The 23,523-nt window shown below is 43.8% G+C and overlaps 1 protein-coding gene across 1 annotated transcript in view; it reads right to left on the bottom strand.

Annotated features, from left to right (window-relative positions):
• LOC109902485 (DNA-directed RNA polymerase, mitochondrial-like) overlaps positions 1-23,523 on the bottom strand; it is a 98,411-nt gene that overhangs the window by 32,697 nt on the left and 42,191 nt on the right. The window contains exons 7-15 of the mRNA XM_031786156.1: positions 20,681-20,848; positions 20,192-20,362; positions 19,844-20,083; positions 17,537-18,331; positions 17,267-17,389; positions 14,959-15,081; positions 13,228-13,407; positions 7,020-7,106; positions 5,860-5,973 (exon numbers count right to left, since the gene is read on the bottom strand). Coding sequence (XP_031642016.1) covers positions 5,860-5,973; positions 7,020-7,106; positions 13,228-13,407; positions 14,959-15,081; positions 17,267-17,389; positions 17,537-18,331; positions 19,844-20,083; positions 20,192-20,362; positions 20,681-20,848 — 2,001 coding nt within the window. The remainder of the gene's footprint in view (positions 1-5,859; positions 5,974-7,019; positions 7,107-13,227; positions 13,408-14,958; positions 15,082-17,266; positions 17,390-17,536; positions 18,332-19,843; positions 20,084-20,191; positions 20,363-20,680; positions 20,849-23,523) is intronic.

Raw genomic sequence — 23,523 nt, 5'->3', positions numbered from 1 at the left:
GCCAGACGGATTACCAGGACGTGTACAGCGAGCATGCGTTTACCAACTGGCAAGTGTCTTCACTGACATTTTCAACCTCTCCCTGTCCGAGTCTCTAATACCAACATGTTTTAAACAGACCACCATCGTCCCTATGCACAAGAATACTAAGGTAACCTGCCTAAATGACTACCGACCCGTAGCACTCACGTCTGTAGCCATGAAGTGCTTTGAAAGGCTGGTCACGGCTCACATACACCATTATCCCAGAAACACTAGACCCACTCCAATTTGCATACCACCCCAACAGATCCATAGATGATGCAATCTCTATTGCACTCCAAACTGCCCTTTCCCACCTGGACAAAAAGGAACACCTATGTGAGAATGCTATTCATTAACTACAGCTCAGCGTTCAACACCATTGGTTGCATCACTGCCTGGTATGGCAACTGCTCGGCCTCCGACGGTAAGGCACTACAGAGGGTAGTGCCAGGCGGTGTCAGAGGAAGGCCCTAAAAATTGTCAAAGACTCCAGCCACCGTAGTCATAGACTGTTCTCTCTGCTACCACACGGCAAGCGGTACCAGAGCGCCAAGTCTAGGTCCAAGAGGCTTCTAAACAGCTTCTACCCCGAAGCCATAAGACTCCTGAACATCTAGTCAAATGGCTACCGAGACTATTTGCATTGCCCCCCCCCCCCCCTCCCTCTTTACACCACCGCTACTCTCTGTTGTCATCTATGCATATTCACTTTAATAACTCTACCTACATGCACATACTACCTCAACTAACCGGTGCCCCCGCACATTGACTGTTTTGGTACCTCCCCTGTATATAGTCTTGCTATTGTTATTTTACTGTTGCTCTTTAATTACTTGTTAAACTGTATTGTTGGTTAGGGGCTCTTAATAAGTAAACATTTCACTGTAAGGTCTACCTATAACCTGCTGTATTCGGCGCATGTGACTAATAAAATTTGATTTGATTATTATCATCTTTTTCGTTTCTACTTTGTCAAAAGAAGCTGTAACTGGACTTTAGTAATTACTCTAATTACTCTCAATTACTAATTGAATATACAAATAAAGTTGATTAAATGGATTGCACTAATATTTTATTGCAATGGAAATGAAAATAGGCTATAGGCCTATGTTTTTTATAGTAGAATTATACATATCTTGGTCTTTAGTTACAATGAGAGTGCAGCGGTTCACTGTATAGTGTAGTAGACTAGTGATTCAAAATAGCAATAACTGCACATTGGTGAAACAAATGTTGACCTTTTTTTATACACTAAATACAAGCGGACAAATATCCTGCCTCCAATGTGTTGTGTTATGGAGAAAATGGGGGGGGGTCATGTTTACGGTAACTGAAAAAAGTTACTGCTGTTTTCCTTGGAACTGCCATCACTCAAGTCAGCTTTTTACCTTGGTTTCACTGAGCTTTGGGCTGCAGTGTCAACGGTTTGTTGACCTTGGTATTATCTATTGTTCTTTGCTGATAGAAGTATCAAATTATATGACATTGACAGCCACATCCAAATAAATATAATAACACAAGTTTGTGTTAAAAAAATTAATTGTCATGGAAACGTATTCCAGTGGGTGTACCAAGCTACGGTCAAAGGTCATGTCAGAGGTCAGGGTAAATATGAATACAAAATAACCTTGCAGTAAAACAACAGATAACCACATCTCCAATAATCTGCCTACAATGTATTTTGCTGGACAAAAAAAAACAAAACGTTGAAGCAATTCCTGCTCTTTTGCTTGGTAGGGCAGAGCAGTTAAGTGTGTAGTGTACTAGTCTAGTGATTCTTCATCCATTGAGATTGTGTTGTGTGTTTTCTCCAGCACCGGGTAACATGTGAGATGGCATGGCAGCACGGTTGGGTGTGTGATTAAAAACGATTAAGTGGAGAAGAATTCAAGAGGAGAAGAATTGACACAGCCCCCTGATTTATGAAGACCTTCATCAAGAAAGGCCGTAACAGTCCAATCAAATGTAATGACCTGAAATCACACAGTGGAATGATGATATCCAGCTCCCGAGCCCACACTTCCTGAGGAAATGCCAGGTAGTAGACTAATAGGGAGAATATTAATCAAATCAAAACATAACAGTATATTGCAATATACTGCAAATAGGCCTGCAAGGCTCCACCTTGGAGCTGAGATCAAACAACCTCAACCCCCACACACCCTCTCTGTGAACCCTCCTAAATTCATACTAACTCCCTGCATTTAACACTGGAAAATTAAGTCCAAATTTGGGGCAATGTTATTAGAGTAACTCTCTCAGAGAAGATTGGGGAGAGAGGGTCACAGAAGCTGCAGTAGCGTGTCTGTGCCTCAACCTAGGTTGGGCAAAACTAAACATGGCGGTGTTCCCCTTAGCAATCTCATTAGGATAAAGACCTCCTCCATTCCTGCCATTATTGAAAGACATCGTGATACCTCACATCTCAAAATAGGGCTACTTAATGTTAGATCCCTCACTTCAAAGGCAGTTATAGTCAATGAACTAATCACTGGATCATAATTTTGATGTGATTGGCCTGACTGAAACATGGCTTAAGCCTGATGAATTTACAGTGTTAAATGAGGCCGAACCTCCTGGTTACACCAGTGACCATATCACCGTGCATCCCGCAAAGGTGGAGGTGTTGCTAACATTTACGATAGCAAATTTCAATTTACAAAAAAAGAAAATGACGCTTTCGTCTTTTGAGCTTCTAGTCATGAAATCTATGCAGCCTACTCAATCACTTTTTATAGCTACTGTTTACAGGCCTCCTGGGCCATATACAGTGTTCCTCACTGAGCTCCCTGAATTCCTATCGGACCTTGTAGTCATAGCAGATAATAGTCACATTTTTGGTGATTTTAATATTCACATGGAAAAGATTCCTTGATCCCAGACTCCCTCTGCCTACCCAAAGACATCAGAGGACAAAAATCAGTTTACCACTTAACTGAGGAACTCAATTTAACCTTGCGCAATACCCTAGATGCAGTTGCACCCCTAAAAACTAAAAAAACATTTGTCATAAGAAACTAGCTCCCTGGTATACAGAAAATACCCAAACTCTGAAGCAGGGGTTGAGTCACTGGCTTACTGGTGCTCTTTTATGCCGTCCCTAGGAGGGGTGCGTCACTTGAGTGGGTTGAGTCACTGACGTGATCTTCCTGTCTGGATTGGCGCCCCCCCTTGGGTTGTGCCGTGGCGGAGATCTTTGTGGGCTATACTCGGCCTTGTCTCAGGATGGTAGGTTGGTGGTTGAAGATATCCCTCTAGTGGTGTGGGGGCTGTGTTTTGGCAAAGTAGGTGGGGTTATATCCTTCCTGTTTGGCCATGTCCGGGGGTATCATTGGATGGGGCCACAGTGTCTCCTGACCCCTCCTGTCTCAGCCTCCAGTATTTATGCTGCAGAAGTTTATGTGTCGGGGGGCTAGGGTTTGTTTGTTATATCTGGAGTACTTCTCCTGTCTTATCCGGTGTCCTGTGTGAATTTAAGTATGCTCTCTCTAATTCTCTCTTTCTTTCTCTCTCTCGGAGGACCTGAGCGCTAGGACCATGCCTCAGGACTACCTGGCATGATGACTCCTTGCTTTCCCCAGTCCACCTGGCCGTGCTGCTGCTACAGTTTCAACTGTTCTGCCTGCGGCTATGGAACCCTGACCTGTTCACCTGTCCCAGACCTGCTGTTTTCAACTCTCTAGAGAGCGCAGGAGCGGTAGAGATACTCTTAATGATCGGCTATGAAAAGCCAACTGACATTTACTCCTGAGGTGCTGACTTGCTGCACCCTCAAAAACGACTGTGATTATTATTATTTGACCATGCTGGTCATATTTGAACATCTCAACCATGTTCTGTTATAATCTCCACCCGGCACAGCTAGAAGAGGACTGGCCACCCCTCATAGCCTGGTTCCTCTCTAGGTTTCTTCCTAGGTTTTGTCCTTTCTAGGGAGCTTTTCCTAGCCACCGTGCTTCTACACCTGCATTGCTTTCTGTTTGGGGTTTTAGGCTGGGTTTCTGTACAGCACTTTGATATATCAGCTGATGTAAGAAGGGCATTATAAATAAATTTGATTTGATTTTGATTTAGCAGCACCTCTGCCTCAGTGGGCAGCAGAATAGTAGCCGTCAGATTAACTCAGACTATTAGGGTGCCATCTGACATCACTGCTGTCTGACTGGCTGACAGCACAGGCCTGAAGGACAGACAGGGGCCTGGTGGTGGTGGTGCACTGTATTCTGGAGGACGAGAGGAGAGAGTAGAGGACAAGAAAGGGTAGAGAAGTCACAGCCCTCTCTGCATTGCAGTGATGATGAGCAGAGCTGTGCCAAAGTAGAGTCAGTGTGCCCTCTGCCCATTACCTGGTTCATGTGTTCGGAACAGGGGAGCCCTGCCACACCCTCCTGTTCAACCACAAGGCGGTGTCAGGCACAAAGACAAAATGGCAGTTACACATTTCCTTGGATTTGAATGACATTTGAAATGTAAAACGTGGCAAAAGAACAAAGACACGCATGCATACATAGCCAATATTAAGCAACTCTCAATTTCAGGTACCCTAATGCCACACCCTTCTCCAAGAGGCTTGGGTTGGTGGAACCAGTGCCAGTGTTGACCACAGGACGTATATTGGCCAGCTCAGTGACAATAAATGCTACAGAGACCTCGGTGCCAGTGAGACAGATGTGCAGCCAGATGCTTTCAGCAGAAGTGAGAAGAAGCAGCTCTGCCTAAACTTCCACACAACATAACCACCTCTGAGCTCGGGCTCTTAATACTGCCTGGCAGGCAGAGAGGCAGATGAGAGAGAGAGAAGGGGAGAATAGACAGAAGAGAAAGAGGGGGAAGGAAAAGGGGTGGAGGAGGAAGAAGAGAGGGAGCATGCAAAGCCACTGCTGCAGCTGGCTTATTGTTTCAAAAGACCACGAGGCAGCACGAGACCTTTCAGAGGCCACCGCCCCCAGTCTGTCAGTGAGGTCAGCAGAGAACAGGTGAGGTGAAGAGAGCCCTGTAATTGGCTACTGCTTTTAGGTCCTTCTACCAGTTCACGACACACCACTATAGCCAAACAACAAGCTCAGAGACACTGGTCTCAATTAGGGGGGAAAGGGGACCTTACGAGGGACCCTAGTCTGCTTGTTATTTTCATGACCTCTCCAGATAACATGTGACTGGCATTAATGGTGAACACAGCCAGATTGGTTAGTCTACAGAACACATAGACTGAGTGCACAAAATATTAAGAACACATGCTCTTTCTACGACATATACTGACCAGTTGAAATCTATGATCCCTTATTGATGTCACTTGATAAATTCACTTCGATCAGTGTAGATGAAGAGGAGGAGTTAAAGAAGGATTTTTAAGCCTGGAGACAATTGAGACATGAATTGTGTATTCAGAGGGTGAATGGGCAAGACAACAATTTAAGTGTCTTTGAACGGGGTATGGTAGTAGCTACCATGCGCACCAGTTTGTGTCAAGAACCGCAGCGCTGCTGGGTTTTTTACGCTCAACAGTTTCCCGTGTGTATCAAGAATGGTCCACCACCCAAAGGACATCCAGCCAACTTGACACAATGAGTAGGTGTGTCCAAACTTTGACTGGTACTGTATATTGTATAAATATGCACATATTTTCTTTGAAAAGGGCAGAGTTGACATGTATGAGCTTGTATAACTGTGCAGCAGCACAGGGTGCCTTTGCTGTAAACACCAGTGTAGTAGGACACAAAGGAAGGATCACCGATTGGGTGTAAGATGTTCAATATATACTTATTTCTTTATACTTCTCTGAGCTCCAACTAAGCAACATCTTAAGTATCTAGAGTAAGTGACATTTACTCTTACCATCTGTGTCCGGCTGCGGTGGTAGGGCTGGATGATGGGAAGGCCCAGGGGTGTCACCCACTCTACCGTGCTGCCCGACTTAGAGATGAGCCTGGCGCTCTCCGTCAGCCAGTCCTGAAACAGAGGGCCCCGCCACGGGTTAGCTAATTGGAGGAGAGGTGGTCACTCAGTGAAATTTAAGTAGGACACTTAAAACACCACTCACAGGTCACAGCATGCAACTGCTCTGCTGCCAGCTACTGTAGATACACAGAGCTAGGGGATTCAAATCACTTTCGTCATCTACTGTTGACTGGTGAGTACATATGGACTATGTTCTGCTCAAATTAAGATGTTTGTGAAATTGCTTTTAGAAAATAGACATATTACATTCACTCAGCAGCTTGAAAGTATGATCAGTTTAAACTTAGATGCAGCTTCTTCCGTGATTAGTTCTATCCAGTGCCAACAGATGGAGCATTTTTGTATAAACAGGTGGACAGTTGTTGCTTGCAGACAGTAGAACACTACACTAGACACATTACAGTGCTGGGCTGGCTGTTGCTAAGTCTGTTCACTCTCTCTCTCTCACACAGATTCACTGTCTAGGAATGGAAGCCATATTAGCGTCCCAGAGGTCATCATCCACTGCCCATTCATCAGACTGTCTGTGTTCCTTGTGGCCCTCTTTCTCCCTCCCTCGCTCCTATTTCTCCTCCCTTACCCAGGCAGAGAGGAGAGGAAGAGGAGAGAGGGATTGATCATGTACTTAACCACTGCTGCTCTCTCCTTGAGCCACTGCTGTGCAGACCCAGCAGGACCCGACCCATTTAGAGATGAACCGGGAGCAGGGGCGAGGCGAAGGGGGGATATTTCATGTCTGCCCTCACCCCCTGGTGAGCTAATAGAAACAGTGGGTGGTGGGTCCTTAAGATACCCTGATCATTCTCTATCCTATGGTTTAAATTTATGAGACCATACCAGGTGCTGGTGAATGTCATCCTAAATGTATGTGAACTATAAAGGGAATGAAAATGATGAACGAGCACGGCTATTGCGCTAATAGTAAAGTAAATTAGTCGTTAATAATAAGTTCACACACTAATTTTGCGCGCTGGGTGAACTGTGGAGACGGCATATGCAGCAGGTAAATGGATATATTAGTAATGTGTGTCATGTACCTGGATCTCTCTAGTGCCGGTGAACATCTCCTTCAGACTGCTGAACACCTGGTGGACCAGGTAGTGAGAGGCATCCCATACATACTCCTGCAATCACAACACACACATCTCAATGGCAGGACAATACATACAGTGCCTTGCGAAAGTATTCGGCCCCCTTGAACTTTGCGACCTTTTGCCACATTTCAGGCTTCAAACATAAAGATATAAAACTGTATTTTTTTGTGAAGAATCAACAACAAGTGGGACACAATCATGAAGTGGAACGACATTTATTGGATATTTCAAACTTTTTTAACAAATCAAAAACTGAAAAATTGGGCGTGCAAAATGATTCAGCCCCTTTACTTTTAGTGCAGCAAACTCTCTCCAGAAGTTCAGTGAGGATCTCTGAATGATCCAATGTTGACCTAAATGACTAATGATGATAAATACAATCCACCTGTGTGTAATCAAGTCTCCGTATAAATGCACCTGCACTGTGATAGTCTCAGAGGTCCGTTAAAAGCGCAGAGAGCATCATGAAGAACAAGGAACACACCAGGCAGGTCCGAGATAATGTTGTGAAGAAGTTTAAAGACGGATTTGGATACAAAAAGATTTCCCAAGCTTTAAACATCCCAAGGAGCACTGTGCAAGCGATAATATTGAAATGGAAGGCGTATCAGACCACTGCAAATCTACCAAGACCTGGCCGTCCCTCTAAACTTTCAGCTCATACAAGGAGAAGACTGAATGATCAGAGATGCAGCCAAGAGGCCCATGATCACTCTGGATGAACTGCAGAGATCTACCGCTGAGGTGGAAGACTCTGTCCATAGGACAACAATCAGTCGTATATTGCACAAATATGGCCTTTATGGAAGAGTGGCAAGAAGAAAGCCATTTCTTAAAGATATCCATAAAAAGTGTTGTTTAAAGTTTGCCACAAGCCACCTGGGAGACACACCAAACATGTGGAAGAAGGTGCTCTGGTCAGATGAAACCAAAATCGAACTTTTTGGCAACAATGCAAAACGTTATGTTTGGCGTAAAAGCAACACAGCTCATCACCCTGAACACACCATCCCCACTGTCAAACATGGGGGTGGCAGCATCATGGTTTGGGCCTGCTTTTCTTCAGCAGGGACAGGGAAGATGGTTAAAATTGATGGGAAGATGGATGGAGCCAAATACAGGACCATTCTGGAAGAAAACCTGATGGAGTCTGCAAAAGACCTGAGACTGGGACGGAGATTTGTCTTCCAACAAGACAATGATCCAAAACATAAAGCAAAATCTACAATGGAATGGTTAAAAAATAAACATATCCAGGTGTTAGAATGGCCAAGTCAAAGTCCAGACCTGAATCCAATCGAGAATCTGTGGAAAGAACTGAAAACTGCTGTTCACAAATGCTCTCCATCCAACCTCACTGAGCTCGAGCTGTTTTGCAAGGAGGAATGGGAAAAAATGTCAGTCTCTCGATGTGCAAAACTGATAGAGACATACCCCAAGCGACTTACAGCTGTAATCGCAGCAAAAGGTGGCGCTACAAAGTATTAACTTAAGGGGGCTGAATAATTTTGCACGCCCAATTTTTCAGTTTTTGATTTGTTAAAAAAGTTATAAATATCCAATAAATGTCGTTCCACTTCATGATTGTGTCCCACTTGTTGTTGATTCTTCACAAAAAAATACAGTTTTATATCTTTATGTTTGAAGCCTGAAATGTGGCAAAAGGTCGCAAAGTTCAAGGGGGCCGAATACTTTCGCAAGGCACTGTATATCCAAATCGAGCACATCTATATACACATTTATTTGCACATATTCAAAAAGAGTAAAAGGACCAAGTACAGAACCCTGAGGAACTCCACAAAGTAAATGATGGTCTGTTCCATACAATTAATGGGTTGATACATGTATTAGGGCTGGGCGATATGGCCAAAATATCATATCACTTTTTTTAAATACATTTTTAAAAATTGGATGGAATTACAATATTTAACGTTTTTTAATAATAAAAGTTCTACATTTGCTTTAGGAGTAGCGTATGACCCTAGGGTGGCAACACATACATTCTAAGTGATTAAAATGGGTCTGTCTCCCTTCTGATTATTTTATACTGTTCAATTCAACCAAAAATAATTTTCTGTATTTTCATATATTTCTGTATTTCCTGCACTCATTTGAGATCATTTCCCCACTGCCACGTTGGGCTGCAAGATATGGGCAAACAATCAAGGCTTTATTTTTAACAAAATGTTGCGATTTAGAGCAAAACCCTTGGATGAACTGTTGGAATCATGGAAATAGAATGATTATTCAAATTCTATAGTTAGAATATAATAGTGGGCACTTTGAATACAGTGTTGTTTGACATGACAACCAATGAAAATGCCAGGGAGGAGTGATTGTGACAGGGTAGGAACCAAAGTGTTGATACGTTTTTCCTAGCGGACCCTATAATCTTTGGCTACATTGAATGTTTTCTCTTCGCTACTTCATGTAGCTAACATATTCTTTCTTCACATATTCCTTTTTGATTTAGAAGATACTGTTGCACAAACAACATGCTGATTTAGGTCTACACCATCACCGGTATTATCAGGCTGTATAGCTCATTAAGTTTGCTCTATTAGCATTAGCGGCTAACATGATTTAGGCCCAACTTGCTCAGAAAAGAAACTAGAAGTTTGCAGATGTAAGAAACACAGAGTAATAGTGTAATTATAGAACGTTTGTGGGTTCATATTAAGACGCAAAGTGAAAACAGCATCATTGTCATCAACATTGTTGCATGTGCTGCATTGACCATGCAGCCTGAACGCAAGTGTCTTGGTGGTCGAGGAACAACAAATGCGCCCCTTGAGTGACAGGGGGCGGCTAGGTCTGTGTGGAAAGCAGCATGGAGAGAGAGAGATGACTCAAGTAGCGGAGTAAACTATAAAAATGGGCGTTACATACGGCATATCATATTCAACAAACCAAACATTCAAATACAGTTATAGAAGGTAATGTAAAAACGCAAGAAGGTCTGTGCATCAATACCGGTATATCGTAAAACTGCTCAGCCCTAGTTGATAGACGCTGATGGGTTAAGGGTCATTAAATGTTGTGTGGCTGACGGGGGCGGGAGGGTTGAATAAAGAGAAATTATTGCGCAATTTATATAGGCTACATTGAACTTCAGGGCTTATCTGGACATTGACTAACCAGAATAACCTATTGTTTTTTGGCAAACTCCAAAGTCCTCTGATAATACTGGTCCCGTGTGAATCGACTTGAGATACATGTCTGAGGTTGACCGGTATTGCTCGCGGTTTGAGCAAAAAAATAATAACTGATTCGATCAATTGAACGAAGTGCTGTGCATAGCCTATATATGAAGGGCCTACATGTATCAACTTTCAGTGAATTCTTTTGTGCGAATTAATTGAACATTGCCAAATGCATCATAAAAAAATATTGTGTCTATTTAACCCTTGCTGTTAGTAGATTGCAAAGCAGCATACAACGTTTGGAACAATTTCACTTCCTCATCTAGAACCTAAAAACGCATACCAAGTTAACTGTTTAGCTCACATCTGAAGGCTGGGGGACAATTAGGATATCTTCTACTGCAGATCGCTAAAATATCCTAATGATTATCATCATACTTGCTCATTTCAAATATAATGGCAACACTATATCAAATATGGTTTGGTAAGGTTTAGAAACTTGGTAACCAAGCTCGAGATATCAGTGTAACCGGTTATCGCCTGGACTTGTTGAAATATCTTCACACGTAGAAAAAAACTCCAGCCTTCCATTATATCTGTAAAATGATAGAAAAAAGAGAAAGAACGTTCTCTAGTAATACTAGTCCTGTGCAAATAAGGCAGTAGTCTCAATAATAACTCCTGCAGAATTAAGCATTTCTTCGAGTAAAATGATACACCAAATGTAGGCTAAATTTGGACTGGACTGGAGAAATATGATATCTTTATTTCTGCATCTTGCTCAGTGCTCAGTTATATACCATCTGCAGAGGTGCTGTCTTTATCATAACAGCGTCATAAAATCGGATAGTATTTTAACCACATAAAATATGCATCTAAGCCAAACTGAAATCGGTGGGTCGTTTTCACAGCTTTCTTTCTCCTTACCTCATTTGGACATTTTGCACAGAAAATCTTTCCCGTTTTTTTGTTGCATTATTGAATTATTTTGCTCCGCGAAAGATGACAGAGAAAACTTTACCAATTTCAACTAAATTGAAAAATTAATATATTCATATATATATTCATATATTACATTATCCTGTTGAGCAAAGGTTTATTTAGTCTTCTAGGGCAACATAATGACAAAAGAGAAGCCCCATCTAATTATATACAAGTCGACTAACACATAGCCTACCAAAATGTCGAAAATTATAAGCAGAAACAAAAAATGGATATCAGTGTGTGTGGTGCCACAAGCTCCCAGCTGCTGTCTGTCTATTCCAACTCCTTCCCAGTTCTGCTGTTGGGGGAGCACAGAGGTTTAACTGTACCCTACCACAGCAGGGCCCCTTAGACAGGCTGTGAGGCCACGGAACTGCCATCAGCACTCTCATTACCCCTGACACCACTGTAACTAATGACATCCCAACCACCACATTTACATACTCAACTGTATGATTGTATCAACTGGGGGGGGGGGGGGCTTTCTCCATACTGTTTTCAATTACCATAATACAGTAGGTTATGATGAGACAATTACCATTTGTATAGGTATCAATGGTTTTGGCATAGAATTTGACTGAGAATAGGGGTATTAAATTCATGGTGATATTGCTGCGTTGAACTAAAAGGTTATGAGAAGTACGATCGTCACATTACAGTGGTATATAAATCTCAGTGTGATCAGACGGTTTCCCCAGCTGTTCGTTTCACTGTAGTAATAATTTCCCATTACACTGCTCCCAGATTCCCTGTTGAACTAATTACAAGTGTTAACATCTCTCTGGCTATGAGAAAAGAAACTCTAGGGAGGGACAGAAATTGAATTTCTGAATGTTGGGGGGGGGGGGGACATGTCCCCCCTGAAAGTTGCACCCTTGCTACTGTATTATAACAGGCCTACGTGCTTGTGTGAGGTACCTAAAGATTAATAAAAATCAATGGCTATCATAGACAGATATACAGTGAATGACATCAGTCATCAGTATGACACACATGGGAATGTATCGCTGTGTATGCCATTTCTCGTAACACAGTCATATGATATAGGATATTGTTATATAATACTGTTAAGTATACATCTAGAAAGTTCATAGTGACATCATAAAACCAACAACAGCTCTCTTTGGGGATTTGAAGTGGTCAAATGGTGTAGAAGGGGCAGAAGGTAACCTAGTGGTTTGAGCTCAGGAACAGTAACCGAAAGGTTGGTGGATCGAATCCCCGAGCAGACAAGGTAAAGATCTGTCGTTTTGCCCCTGAACAAGGCAGTTAACACACTGTTCCCCGGTAGGCCATCAGTGTAAATAAGAATTTGTTCTTAACTGACTTGTCTAGTTATAAAAGTTATCTCCGTTATTATGGCTCATATTCTTTGTAACCGTTAGAGACGAGCCATTTCTTTGCTGTAAAGCTGCAAGCATGCCTGTCCATTTCCCCTCTCTGGCACTCAGAGGCTGCGCATGACAGTGAACCTTACTAAGACTAGCCTGTGCTCTTGGTAACAGTCAATGAAATGATGCCAACTTTGTACGCTCTGCTCCAATGTAACACCAGAAGACTCATCAGGGTCTGCATCCCCTAAATGATATTTACAAAACTGATGGAGGAACAGATGTGCAGGAAGCTTGGACAGAGAGAGGCATGTGAGTGATGGCTGGAAGGGGATACTGCTGGCTGATTACAGTTGCAACATGAAAGTGAAGTGGATATTATTGGACCGGCGCATACCAGAGACTGGTGGTTGTTGCTTCAAATCAACTGAATATATAAACATTTTATAACAGGCGCCAGCAGGTTCTTTAGATCAGTAGGGGATTAAATTTTGGTAGTATCATATGAAATGGTACTACGGTATTCTAAAATGCTGGTATCATAAGTATCATGACGTTTTGGTACCGTGATACTATCGTGGTATCGGTACACACTAGTATAATGGTATAGCTTAGCCAACACCCGAGCATGGATAAATGGAACCAATCTTTATTGTCCCCCCCGGGGTCCTGGAGGCTACTGGTAGGCCTTACCTTGGGGAAGTCATCAATCTCCTTGAGCCTCTTCTCTATCTGTAGGCGTCCTCCGTAGCGCGTCACCCCGTACACCACCGTCATCACCGTCTGCTTCACCACCTTCCTGCTGATGAAGCCCTCCAGCACCTGGGCGATCTTCAGACCCTTCTCAGCATCCCGCACACGGAACTCCTCCACCTATAAAACCCACAGAGAGCACCAAAAACATTGTCATCTTGTCCAAAGGGAATCGCACTGACTCACAATAGTATCATTCACTGACTGACAGGCACAGAGCATCATTTGGGAGCATAAGAGCACCACATTGACTCAGTGTGCTACAGACAATACAATGATTTAGACTGTCAGTGCATGCGACACAGCTACCACACTGCCTCAATAGAGCAATTGCTTTAGTAGCACTTTGCTGTATAGCCTGTACAGAACCTGCTGTACTAGTTATACAAGTGTACAGTCTGAATCAATGAACTGCAATCACTTTAAAGTTACACCGGGTGTATACTTCCTGTAAACATTGTAACCTGGATGATTGGGGCCCTGTGTGTACAGGAGGTGTTTCTCCTCCCTAGGACTCAGAGCGGAGATGATTTCATCAGCTGCTTTCTAATCAGAGCTCCCAGGGGTGAGTGGACAATGAGGTAGGAGGGAGCAGAGAGCACTGACACAGCACTTTTCTGACGGGCAGCCCAGCTCATTGAGAACTCCTCAATGTACTCTGCTGCTCCAGTTAAATGAGGCTTGATGTTTTTGGCATGGCCGCACTGTGCTTTTTTATCACAGCATAAACACTCTCCACTCCCACCAGTGCTAAAATCAATAGGCTCACTATTAGCCTAAAATTATTTCCCCTTAAAATGAGACGCTTGTTCAGAGCAGAATCCTTGGGCTGTAGGAGCTGGGGCAAAGAGGAGCTCTTGGGCAAAGAGGAGCTCTGGGACAAAGAGGAGCTCTTGGGCAAAGAGGAGCTCTGGGACAAAGAGGAGCTCTAGGACAAAGAGGAGCTCTGGGGAAAAGAGGATCTCTGGGACAAAGAGGAGCTCTGGGACAAAGAGGAGCTCTGGGACAAAGAGGAGCTCTGGGGAAAAGAGGAGCTCTGGGGAAAAGAGGAGCTCTGGGGCAAAGAGGAGCTCTGGGACAAAGAGGAGCTCTGGGACAAAGAGGAGCTCTGGGGCAAAGAGGAGCTCTGGGACAAAGAGGAGCTCTGGGACAAAGAGGAGCTCTGGGGCAAAGAGGAGCTCTGGGGCAAAGAGGAGCTCTGGGGCAAAGAGGAGCTCTGGGGAAAAGAGGAGCTCTGGGGAAAAGAGGAGCTCTGGGGCAAAGAGGAGCTCTGGGGCAAAGAGGCAAAGTAAGCCTGATGTAAGGCTGAGGAGAGCAGGTGCTGTTATTATAGACTGTGCTAAGGAAAAATAACAAGTAGACTGTCATTCTCTAGGAGTCCAACCACCCAAGTAAATGAATAAAGATGCTCAATAATGTAAGACACTCATCAAGGACATAGGAAGATAAATAGAACATGAATTTGGGCATTACAGCCAAGCTGTTTTGACCGCTGGTGTTATTACTACAGTATAAGGGAAAGGGTTTTACTACAATGCATTCAACTGAAATGTGTCTTCCGCATTTAACCCAACCCATCTGAATCAGGTGGTAAGGGAAGGGTGATTCAACCACCCCAGCATTAACTAGAACCCCTGCACACTGCGCCCTCTGGTGCCCAGGCTGACTGACCTGCTGTGCCACCCCGCTGTAGACATCCTGGGGCACCTCACAGGGAATAAGGTTCACAGAGGTGGCACCAATCACGTCTCGACCCAGGGCTGCATAGTGCTGCAGGCCGTTACACGAGCCATCCTGAGAGAGAGGAGGGAGAGAGAGAGATGCAACACTATAACAGATCACAAAACTGGTGGATTGAGTCGAGTAGGCGGTGTGATACTGCTGGCAGCATTCGTTTCATTTAACAATGACATAGCCCACAGATTGTCATTTTTCCGAGGCTAGAGTAACAGACAATTAAGTACCAGTCAAATTACTATGCTCAGTCCAAAGACATCTGGACCTTGACTTCTCACACAGAGACAGAGAGAATCGAAAATAATAGAAAGGAAAATAGAGAGCAAATAAGCAAGCAACTTTTATTGGAGTGGCAAATAAAAGATTAACCGTGGCCATGGATGGAGTCCTGAAGCAGCAGAGAAAGACCAGGTCAATGGGCTGCTCAGCTCTTTGTGAGGTTTTAACTGGGCACCGATTGTGCTTACCCCTGCAGATTGCTCTACCACTGGCTCTATTACATAGCCAGAGCCCAGCCAACAGACAGCTAACTGATGTCTGAACACATAATTTAGGCTGGATGACCATATTGCTTACACCTACAGTTAAAGTCGGAAGTTTACATACACCTTAGCCAAATACATTTAAACTCAGTTTTTCACTATTCCTGACATTTAATACTAGTAAAGACTCCCTGTCTTAGGTCAGTTAGGATCACCACTTTATTTTAAGAATGTAAAATGTCAGAATAATAGTAGAGAGAATTATTTATTTCTGCTTTTATTTATTTCATCACATTCCCAGTGGGTCAGAAGTTTACATACACTCAATTAGTATTTGGTAGCATTGCTGTTAAATTGATTAACTTGGGTCAAACGTTTCGGGTAGCCTTCCACAAGCTTCCCACAATAAGTTGGTTGAATTTTGGCCCATTCCTCCTGACAGAGCTGGTGTAACTGAGTCAGGTTTGTAGGCTTATTCAGTTCTGTCCACACATTTTCTATAGGATTGAGGTCAGGGCTTTGTGATGGCCACTTTAATACCTTGACTTTGTTGTCCTTTAGCCATTTTGCCACAACTTTGGAAGTATGCTTGGGGTCATTGTCCATTTGGAAGACCCATTTGCAACCAAGCTTTAACTTCCTGACTGATGTCTTGAGATGTTGCTTCAATATATCCACATCATTTTCTTTCCTCATGATGCCATCTATTTTGTGAAGTGCAACAGTCCCTCCTGCAGCAAAGCATCCCCACACCATGATGCTGCCACCCCGTGCTTCACGTTTGGGATGGTGTTCTTCGGCTTGCAAGCCTCCCCCTTTTTCCTCCAAACATAATGATGGTCATTATGGCCAAAGAGTTCTATTTTTGTTTCATCAAACCAGAGGACATTTCTACAAAAAGTACAATCTTTGTCCCTTTGTGCAGTTGCAAACCGTAGTCTGGCTTTTTGATGTTGGTTTAGGAGCAGTGGCTTCTTCCTTGCTGAGCGGCCTTTCAGGTTATGTCGATATAGGACTAGATTTACTGTGGATATAGATACTTTTGTACCTGTTTCCTCCAGCATCTTCACAAGGTCCTTTGCTGTTGTTCTGTGATTGATTTGCACTTTTCGCACTAAAGAACGCGTCTCTTTCCTGAGCGGTATGACGGCTGCGTGGTCCCATGGTGTTTATTCTTGCGTACTATTGTTTGTACAGATGAAAGTGGTACCTTCGGGCATTTGGAAATTGTTCCCAAGGATGAACCAGAATTGTGGAGGTCAACAAAAAATGTTCAGAGGTGGATTTATTTTGATTTTCCCATGATGTCAAGCAAAGAGGCACTCAGTTTGAAGGTAGGCCTTGAAATACATCCACAGTTAGACCTCCAATCGACTCAAATAGTGTCAATTCGCCCATCAGAAGCTTCTAAAACCATGACATCATTTTCTGGAATGTTCCAAGCTGATTAAATGCCACTGTCAACATAGTGTATGTAATCTTCTGACCCACTGGAATTGTGATACAGTGAATTATAAGTGAAATAATCTGTCTGTAAACAATTGTTGGAAAAATTACTTGTGTCATGCACAAAGTAGATGTCCTAACCGACTTGCCAAAACTATAGTTTGTTAACAAGAAATGTGTGGAGTGTTTGAAAAACGAGTTTTAATGACTTCAACCTAACTGTATGTTAACTTCTGACTTCAACTGTACCTATATAATCCTTTCAGATCTACATGGAGGGTCAAGTGGTAGGGGTTAGAGGTCAACGTCATTACCTGATGTACAGGAAAGTGGGAGATGAAGTGTGTGGGGTCAGGTGACCTGACGGCGTTGGCTATCTCCATACAGCAGCCCAGGGTTTGCCAGGGTTCATCTGCATTCTGCCACCACTTCTTACCCTGCCATGGAAACATAGACAATGCAGTACTAGATACACAACATTACTACTCAACGGTTCGGTTATCTCCCAGTAAGTAGAATAATAATCTCAATCTACGAGCTCCAACAGTATGATAAGAAACAGAAAACATTGTTAGCAGACTGACGATGAGGGGGTTGTCTGCAGAGTCCAGGATGTCGTCCATGATGGAGTTGGCATACTCCAACCTGCCTGCCAGCGAGCTGCGTTTCTTCAAGCCTGTCAGGTTGACCAGGTGGATCTTCAGCCATTCCAGCCCGCCCGGCCCTAAGGGCTTCCCCTCCGCAAACACCAGGACGGCCCTGGTCACATCGCTACCTAGGTGGTTGAAGTAGGGCGGGCACGGGTAGGTGCGCCCGCGGAAGTCCATGTTGTGGGGGAACCAGAAGACCTCGTCCCTCATGTGGTTGGCGATGGAGAGTTTATAGAGGGCGTCCATCCTGAGGCTGTGCATCTCACTGCACTTCTTCTTGGCATTAACCACCTCCCTCTTCAGGTGGGCCTTCTCGGCTGAGGTGAAGGTGGCTGAGTCCTGCTGGTTGTAGCGGGGAATCTTAGGAGCCTCAGAGTTGGGCGGCGGAACGTCCAGCTTCTCGCTACCCTTGTCATTGAAGATGGAGATGATGATGTCCAGCAGGGGCTGGTTGATCCTCCAGGCTGCGTTGCCCAGCTGGTTGAGGGAGTCCAGCACGGCATGAAGGTCAGCATCCTGGCACTTCTCCAGCAGGATCTCATGCTGGTTGGCGCCTTCCACCGCGCGCATCATTTTGGTGGGGGTGAGGAGGTAAGCGCCGAATTTAGCCGAGGTCCAGGGCACGGGCGGGCACAGCATGGGCATCACGTAGGAGTCAAAGGTCAGTGTGGTGTCCATGGCATCCTGCTGCATTTGCGTCAGGATGGGGTGCGGCTTGATGAAGCCGACCTGGAGCCAATCACATCACAAGAGATCTAATTAATTACATTAAATACAGATAATACAAATACAGTACCAGTCCAATCAAATATATGCTCAAAACAGAGCTGAATGTTTCAATTAAGCTTCAGTAAAAGAGTCAGGCGTATTTGCTGAGACAACAACACATTAATCATTGCTTCAGCTAAGGTGTCTGGTTCATAGAAGGTTTATTTATAATTTTTTTAGCCCATTTTCCTCCCCAATTTCGATCTGGTCTCATTACTGCAAATCCCCAACAGGCTCAGAAGGCGAAGGTCGAGTCATGCGTCCTCTGAAATATGACCCACCAAAACCCGCTTCTTAACTCCCGCCCGCTTAACCCCAAAGCCAGCTGCACCAATGTGTCGGAGGAAACTGACAACCGAGGCCATTCAACTGACAACCGAGGTCAGCCTGCAGGCGTCCGGCCCGCTACAAGGATTCGCTAGAGCACAATGAGCCAAGTAAAGCCCCCCCGGCCAAACCCTCCCATAACCCGGACGACGCTGGGCCAATTGCACGCCGCCCTATGGCACTCTCGATCACGGCCGGTTGTGACACAGCCTGGGATCGAACCCAGGTCTGTAGTGACGCCTCTATCACTGTGATGCAGTGCCTTAGACAGCTTCACCACTCGGGAACCCAGTTCATAGCGGTTTTAATCACGTGACAGCTGGAGATGAACTAACTACTCCCTGAAAGGCTTCACCATCCAAACCCAGACAGACAGAAACAGCATTGAACAGCACCACAGTATAAACCAACAGTGCACAGAGAGAGCTAAAGAGAGAGAGATATTATAACAGATTCAGTCCATCAACCAGGCAGAGCCTAACTGTGCATGCTGTAAAATCATTAGGCTGCACCCCTGCTGGCCTACCCTCTATCCCTCTGAGCCAGAACAGCAGAAGGATGGGTGGCCAGAGACAAGCTTCGAAACCCACAGTGGACTCCACTGTCAAAGCACATCAAGTCCACCAGGTTGAGATGCCGGCAGGTGCTTTTTTTCCCCCACCAGGAACGAGGCTCGGAGGACAATATAGAAAGTGTCTTAATTTCCTTGTCAGTTATCCCAGGACAGTAAATCAGCCAGCCAATTAAGGGGACAGTAAAAAAAGGATTAGTTTGGAAGCCATTCGTCTTACTCAACTGCACCGCCGTCCACTCTTGCAGGGAAAGCGGTTTTATTATTCATATGCCTATGAGCCAGACCATGCAGGCAGAGAGTAATATGAGGGAGCTGAGCTGAGAGAGGAGAGCTGAAGACAGATGGAGAAGCTATGACAGACAGCCCTGTCCAAAACCAAGGTCACCTGTTATGTTCTGGCTGCTTTTCACTGCTGCACTACTGATCGATTTCGCTCATAAATGCCGACGTGAAGATTAAGGCATGAGCTGAGGAACCAACACTAACCCTGGGAAATTGGGTGAATAAATTGGGAGAAAATAACTGGCATAAAATCACTTCAACTAACAATTCCACTCTAGTATATTCTTTACCTGTTTGTTACTGCGGAAGGTGTACATGTGGTAGAGCACAGGGATGAGCTTTCGGTCGTAGGCAGAGTTGAGGAGGTCACTGTTCACTTTCATGTGCTTGACCATGAGGTCCACCAGGTAGGTACCCAGCTCCACCACCACCATGTGAGGCCAGTGGGTCTCGTCCCCCAGCAGGGAGGGACCAGAGCTATGCTCCGCCTCCAGCTTCCACCATCGCTCCCTAGGCAATACGTCAAACTCCTGCAAGGCACAGTAAGGAGGTTTTCTTTAAGTCAAACAGTAGGTCAATAATTTGATACGTCTTCAGATAAAGACCAGATAAAGACCAGATGTGGAGGAGTGTCATACCTTAGAGTCTTTGGCTAGTAGCTCAGTATATTCATTGTAGATATGACTAAGCTTGTCCACCATCTGATTGTGTCCCTTCATGCGGATGCAGAACATGTTGTGAACCCGGTTGCCTAGCTCCTTGGCCAGGATGTGGAGAGACTCCCCACTGGGAGGCAGGTTGGACAGACTCTGACCACAGACAAAGAGCAACATGATTAGGACAATCCGGATTTTATAGAATAACATTTTATGCAATACTACAAAGTTGCTAAATAAACCTCAACCCTGAACTCTAAATACAACAGAGGTCTATAGGACCCAGGGTAATAGATACTGCTGGGATTCAGTGGGTTTTATCTGAGGGATCCGAGCGCAGAACATTGCGGAAAGTCAAATTCAACTTTGGATCATTCAGATCATCACCTTTCAAAAGGGTGAGATTTAAAACAACAGATGTGTGTATGACCGAAGCACCAATATACTGATAGTATTCAGCGGGTTATATACCTGGATCATGATGTCTACATAGTCCTTTTCATCCAGCAGACAGAGGTAGGGGTAGAGGCTGAGTCTGACGGCTTTCTGGGTGCTGCTGGCCAGGATTATCTTGCCCTCCCTCAGGGCCCCAACCAGGGCTTTGTGCCACACTAACCGCTGCACTGCCAGAAGGTCCCGCTGAAACAGACAACATGGTCTCACTGCATGGTCTCGTGTGGATGAAAACATGTTCTGCCTTATATCCACTCTGGACATGAGTTCAAATTTGACTTAAGGTTAAACAACAAACACATTAGATCTGTAGTATCTGTTGCATTCAGCACATACAATTGAGGGCAAATACATTGAGTGTATTTGGCCTCAACACCTGCTCTTCCAATGACAGACTTACCATGCGAAAGCTATGATTCCTTATTGATGCCACTTGTTAAATTCACTTCAAATCAGTGTAGATACAGAAGAGACATGGAAGAGACAAGCCTTAAGACATGGATTGTGCATGTATGCCATTCAGAGTGTGAATGGGCAAGACAAAATATTTAAGTGCCTTTGAACAGGGTATGGTAATAGCAGGGTTAGGTAATAGCCAGCTTTTGTCCGATATATATTTTTAAAGACGATGAATAAAATTTGCGCCAGCCAATTGTCCAGGAGAAAGAAAAAAATCCCATTGCGAAATAATGCTTTTTAGCCGATTCATTGATAGAAATACATTTGACTGGTCATGCTTATCTGTCTATAAATGAATTTAGTGGAATTAAATAGGCTTGTGTACAGTATGTATATTCGTTATGCAGCTTATTTATCACAAGCGTACAGCATACAGATACAGAGCCTTTGAGTGGAAAATATGTTGCTGCTGCTACATCTTGTGGTGCTTTCAAGACAACTGGGAACTTGGAAAGATAAAAGGTCAAATCATGACGTCAGTGATCTTAAAGTCAGGAAAATCGGCACTCTAGACAGAGTTGCGGAGTTGTAATTCCCAGTCGGAGCTCGTTTTTTGCCAAGTTCCCAGTCTTGAATGCACTGAAGTTGGAAGTCAGAGATTTCTGAGTTGTTTTTTTAAAAACCAATTTTCCCAGTAAATCCTGACCTCTGTCCTCTTGAGTTCTTAAAGCAAAGGTCATACGCTCCATATGGTGTATTTCTTTACAATCACTATCCATTGTGTCACTGTGGGAGGGTCTTTTTGTAGCCATTTTCTAGTGATAGAACTAATTCTGAGTTGTTTTGAAAATGGAAATGGAAGACAGGCTTCATCAGTGCGTCACACACACATTTTGAAAACAATGGTTTAAAACCTGAACATTTTAATACATATTTTGAGGCATGTCTTACCTTGCTTCAAAGTAGCCTATTAGATCTCCTCTATTCTAAATTTCTAATGGATATTTTCATCACATGAAACCGCTCGCATGTGCAGTGCCCTTTTGACAAAGGTGGTTTCCCACTAATTGCATTACGGAACGTACATTTGCACGTAGCCTACTGCTTTGTGCGCATTGCTGCACTTGTAATGTGAAGAAATAATAATTTATCACCATTTTAAGCTAAACATTCTGATCTGTTGCATCAGACATTTATTTTTAGTGTTATTTTATTTATGTTGGTATGAATATTGTCCCACAACTGTCCCAGAGTCTGTTTGGAACAGTCTATTTCTTTCTCGACAAGCTAACCAATAGAATAAGTAGCCTAAACTTTTCTACTATAGTAGATTGAAACTACTCATCTTGTTGGCCGAGGAAAAGTAAATGTAACCAGTTAGTCTAATGCACATCAAAGTCCACATCAGAATTCGGTAAGCATCATCAAATCAAATCTAATTTTATTGGTCACATACACATGGTTAGCAGATGTTATTGCGAGTGTAGCGTAATGCTTGTGCTTCTAATTCGTCAACTTGCATGTTCTGTTTTTTATGAATTACCATTCTAAATGTGATTTATGTAATCCTGAGTGCCATGGGTGGACCCCCCTAATCAGGTTTACGCACCCAATGCATATGGGTCCGGATAATTTCTCAAATTTCCTGTAAATTAAAATGTTGCAGGACAAATGTCCGGCGACACATTTTCCTAACGGAAACCCTGGGTAGTAGGTGCCAGGTGCATCGGTTTGAGTGTGTCAAGAACTGCAACACTGCTGAATTTCTCAAGCTCAACAGTTTCCTGTGTGTATCAAGAATGGTCCAACACCCAAAGGACATCCAGACAACTTGACAACTGCGGGAAGCATTGGAGTCAACATTAACCAGCATCCCTGTGGAACTCTTTCGATACATTGGTAGAGTCCATTTCCCGACGAATTGGGGCTGTTCTGATGGCAAAAGGGGGTGCAACTGTATGGTTGAGAGGGGTGAAGCTAAATAAATGGCAAAAGAGGTCTGGCTGTACAACCAACTGGCAAAGGTACAGCAAATTGAGAAATTGTGACTAAACTGAATAAAAAGAAGAATAAACTATACTATGAAACAAAGATAAATGACATAAAGAATGATAGTAAGGCTTTGGAGCACCTTAAATTACATTTTGGGCAAAAAGGAAAACTCAGCTGATTATTATTATCTGACCCTGCTGGTCATCTATGAACGTTTGAACATCTTGGCCATGTTCTGTTATAATCTCCACCCGCCACAGCCAGAAGATGACTGGCCACCCCTCAGAGCCTGTTCCTCTCTAGGTTTCTTCCTAGGGTCTGGCCTTTCTATTGAGTTTTCATAGCCACCATGCTTCTACATCTGCATTGCTTGCTGTTTGGGGTTTTAGGCTGGGTTTCTGTACAGCACTTTGTGACATCGGCTGATGTAAAAAGGTTTTATAAATACATTTGATTGATTGAATCAGATG

This window comes from Oncorhynchus kisutch, linkage group LG13, assembly GCF_002021735.2.
Source record: "Oncorhynchus kisutch isolate 150728-3 linkage group LG13, Okis_V2, whole genome shotgun sequence".
Classification (NCBI taxonomy): domain Eukaryota; kingdom Metazoa; phylum Chordata; class Actinopteri; order Salmoniformes; family Salmonidae; genus Oncorhynchus; species Oncorhynchus kisutch.
The sequence above is the reverse complement of the archived record's forward strand: the minus strand, read 5'-3'. Positions and strand labels throughout refer to the sequence as shown.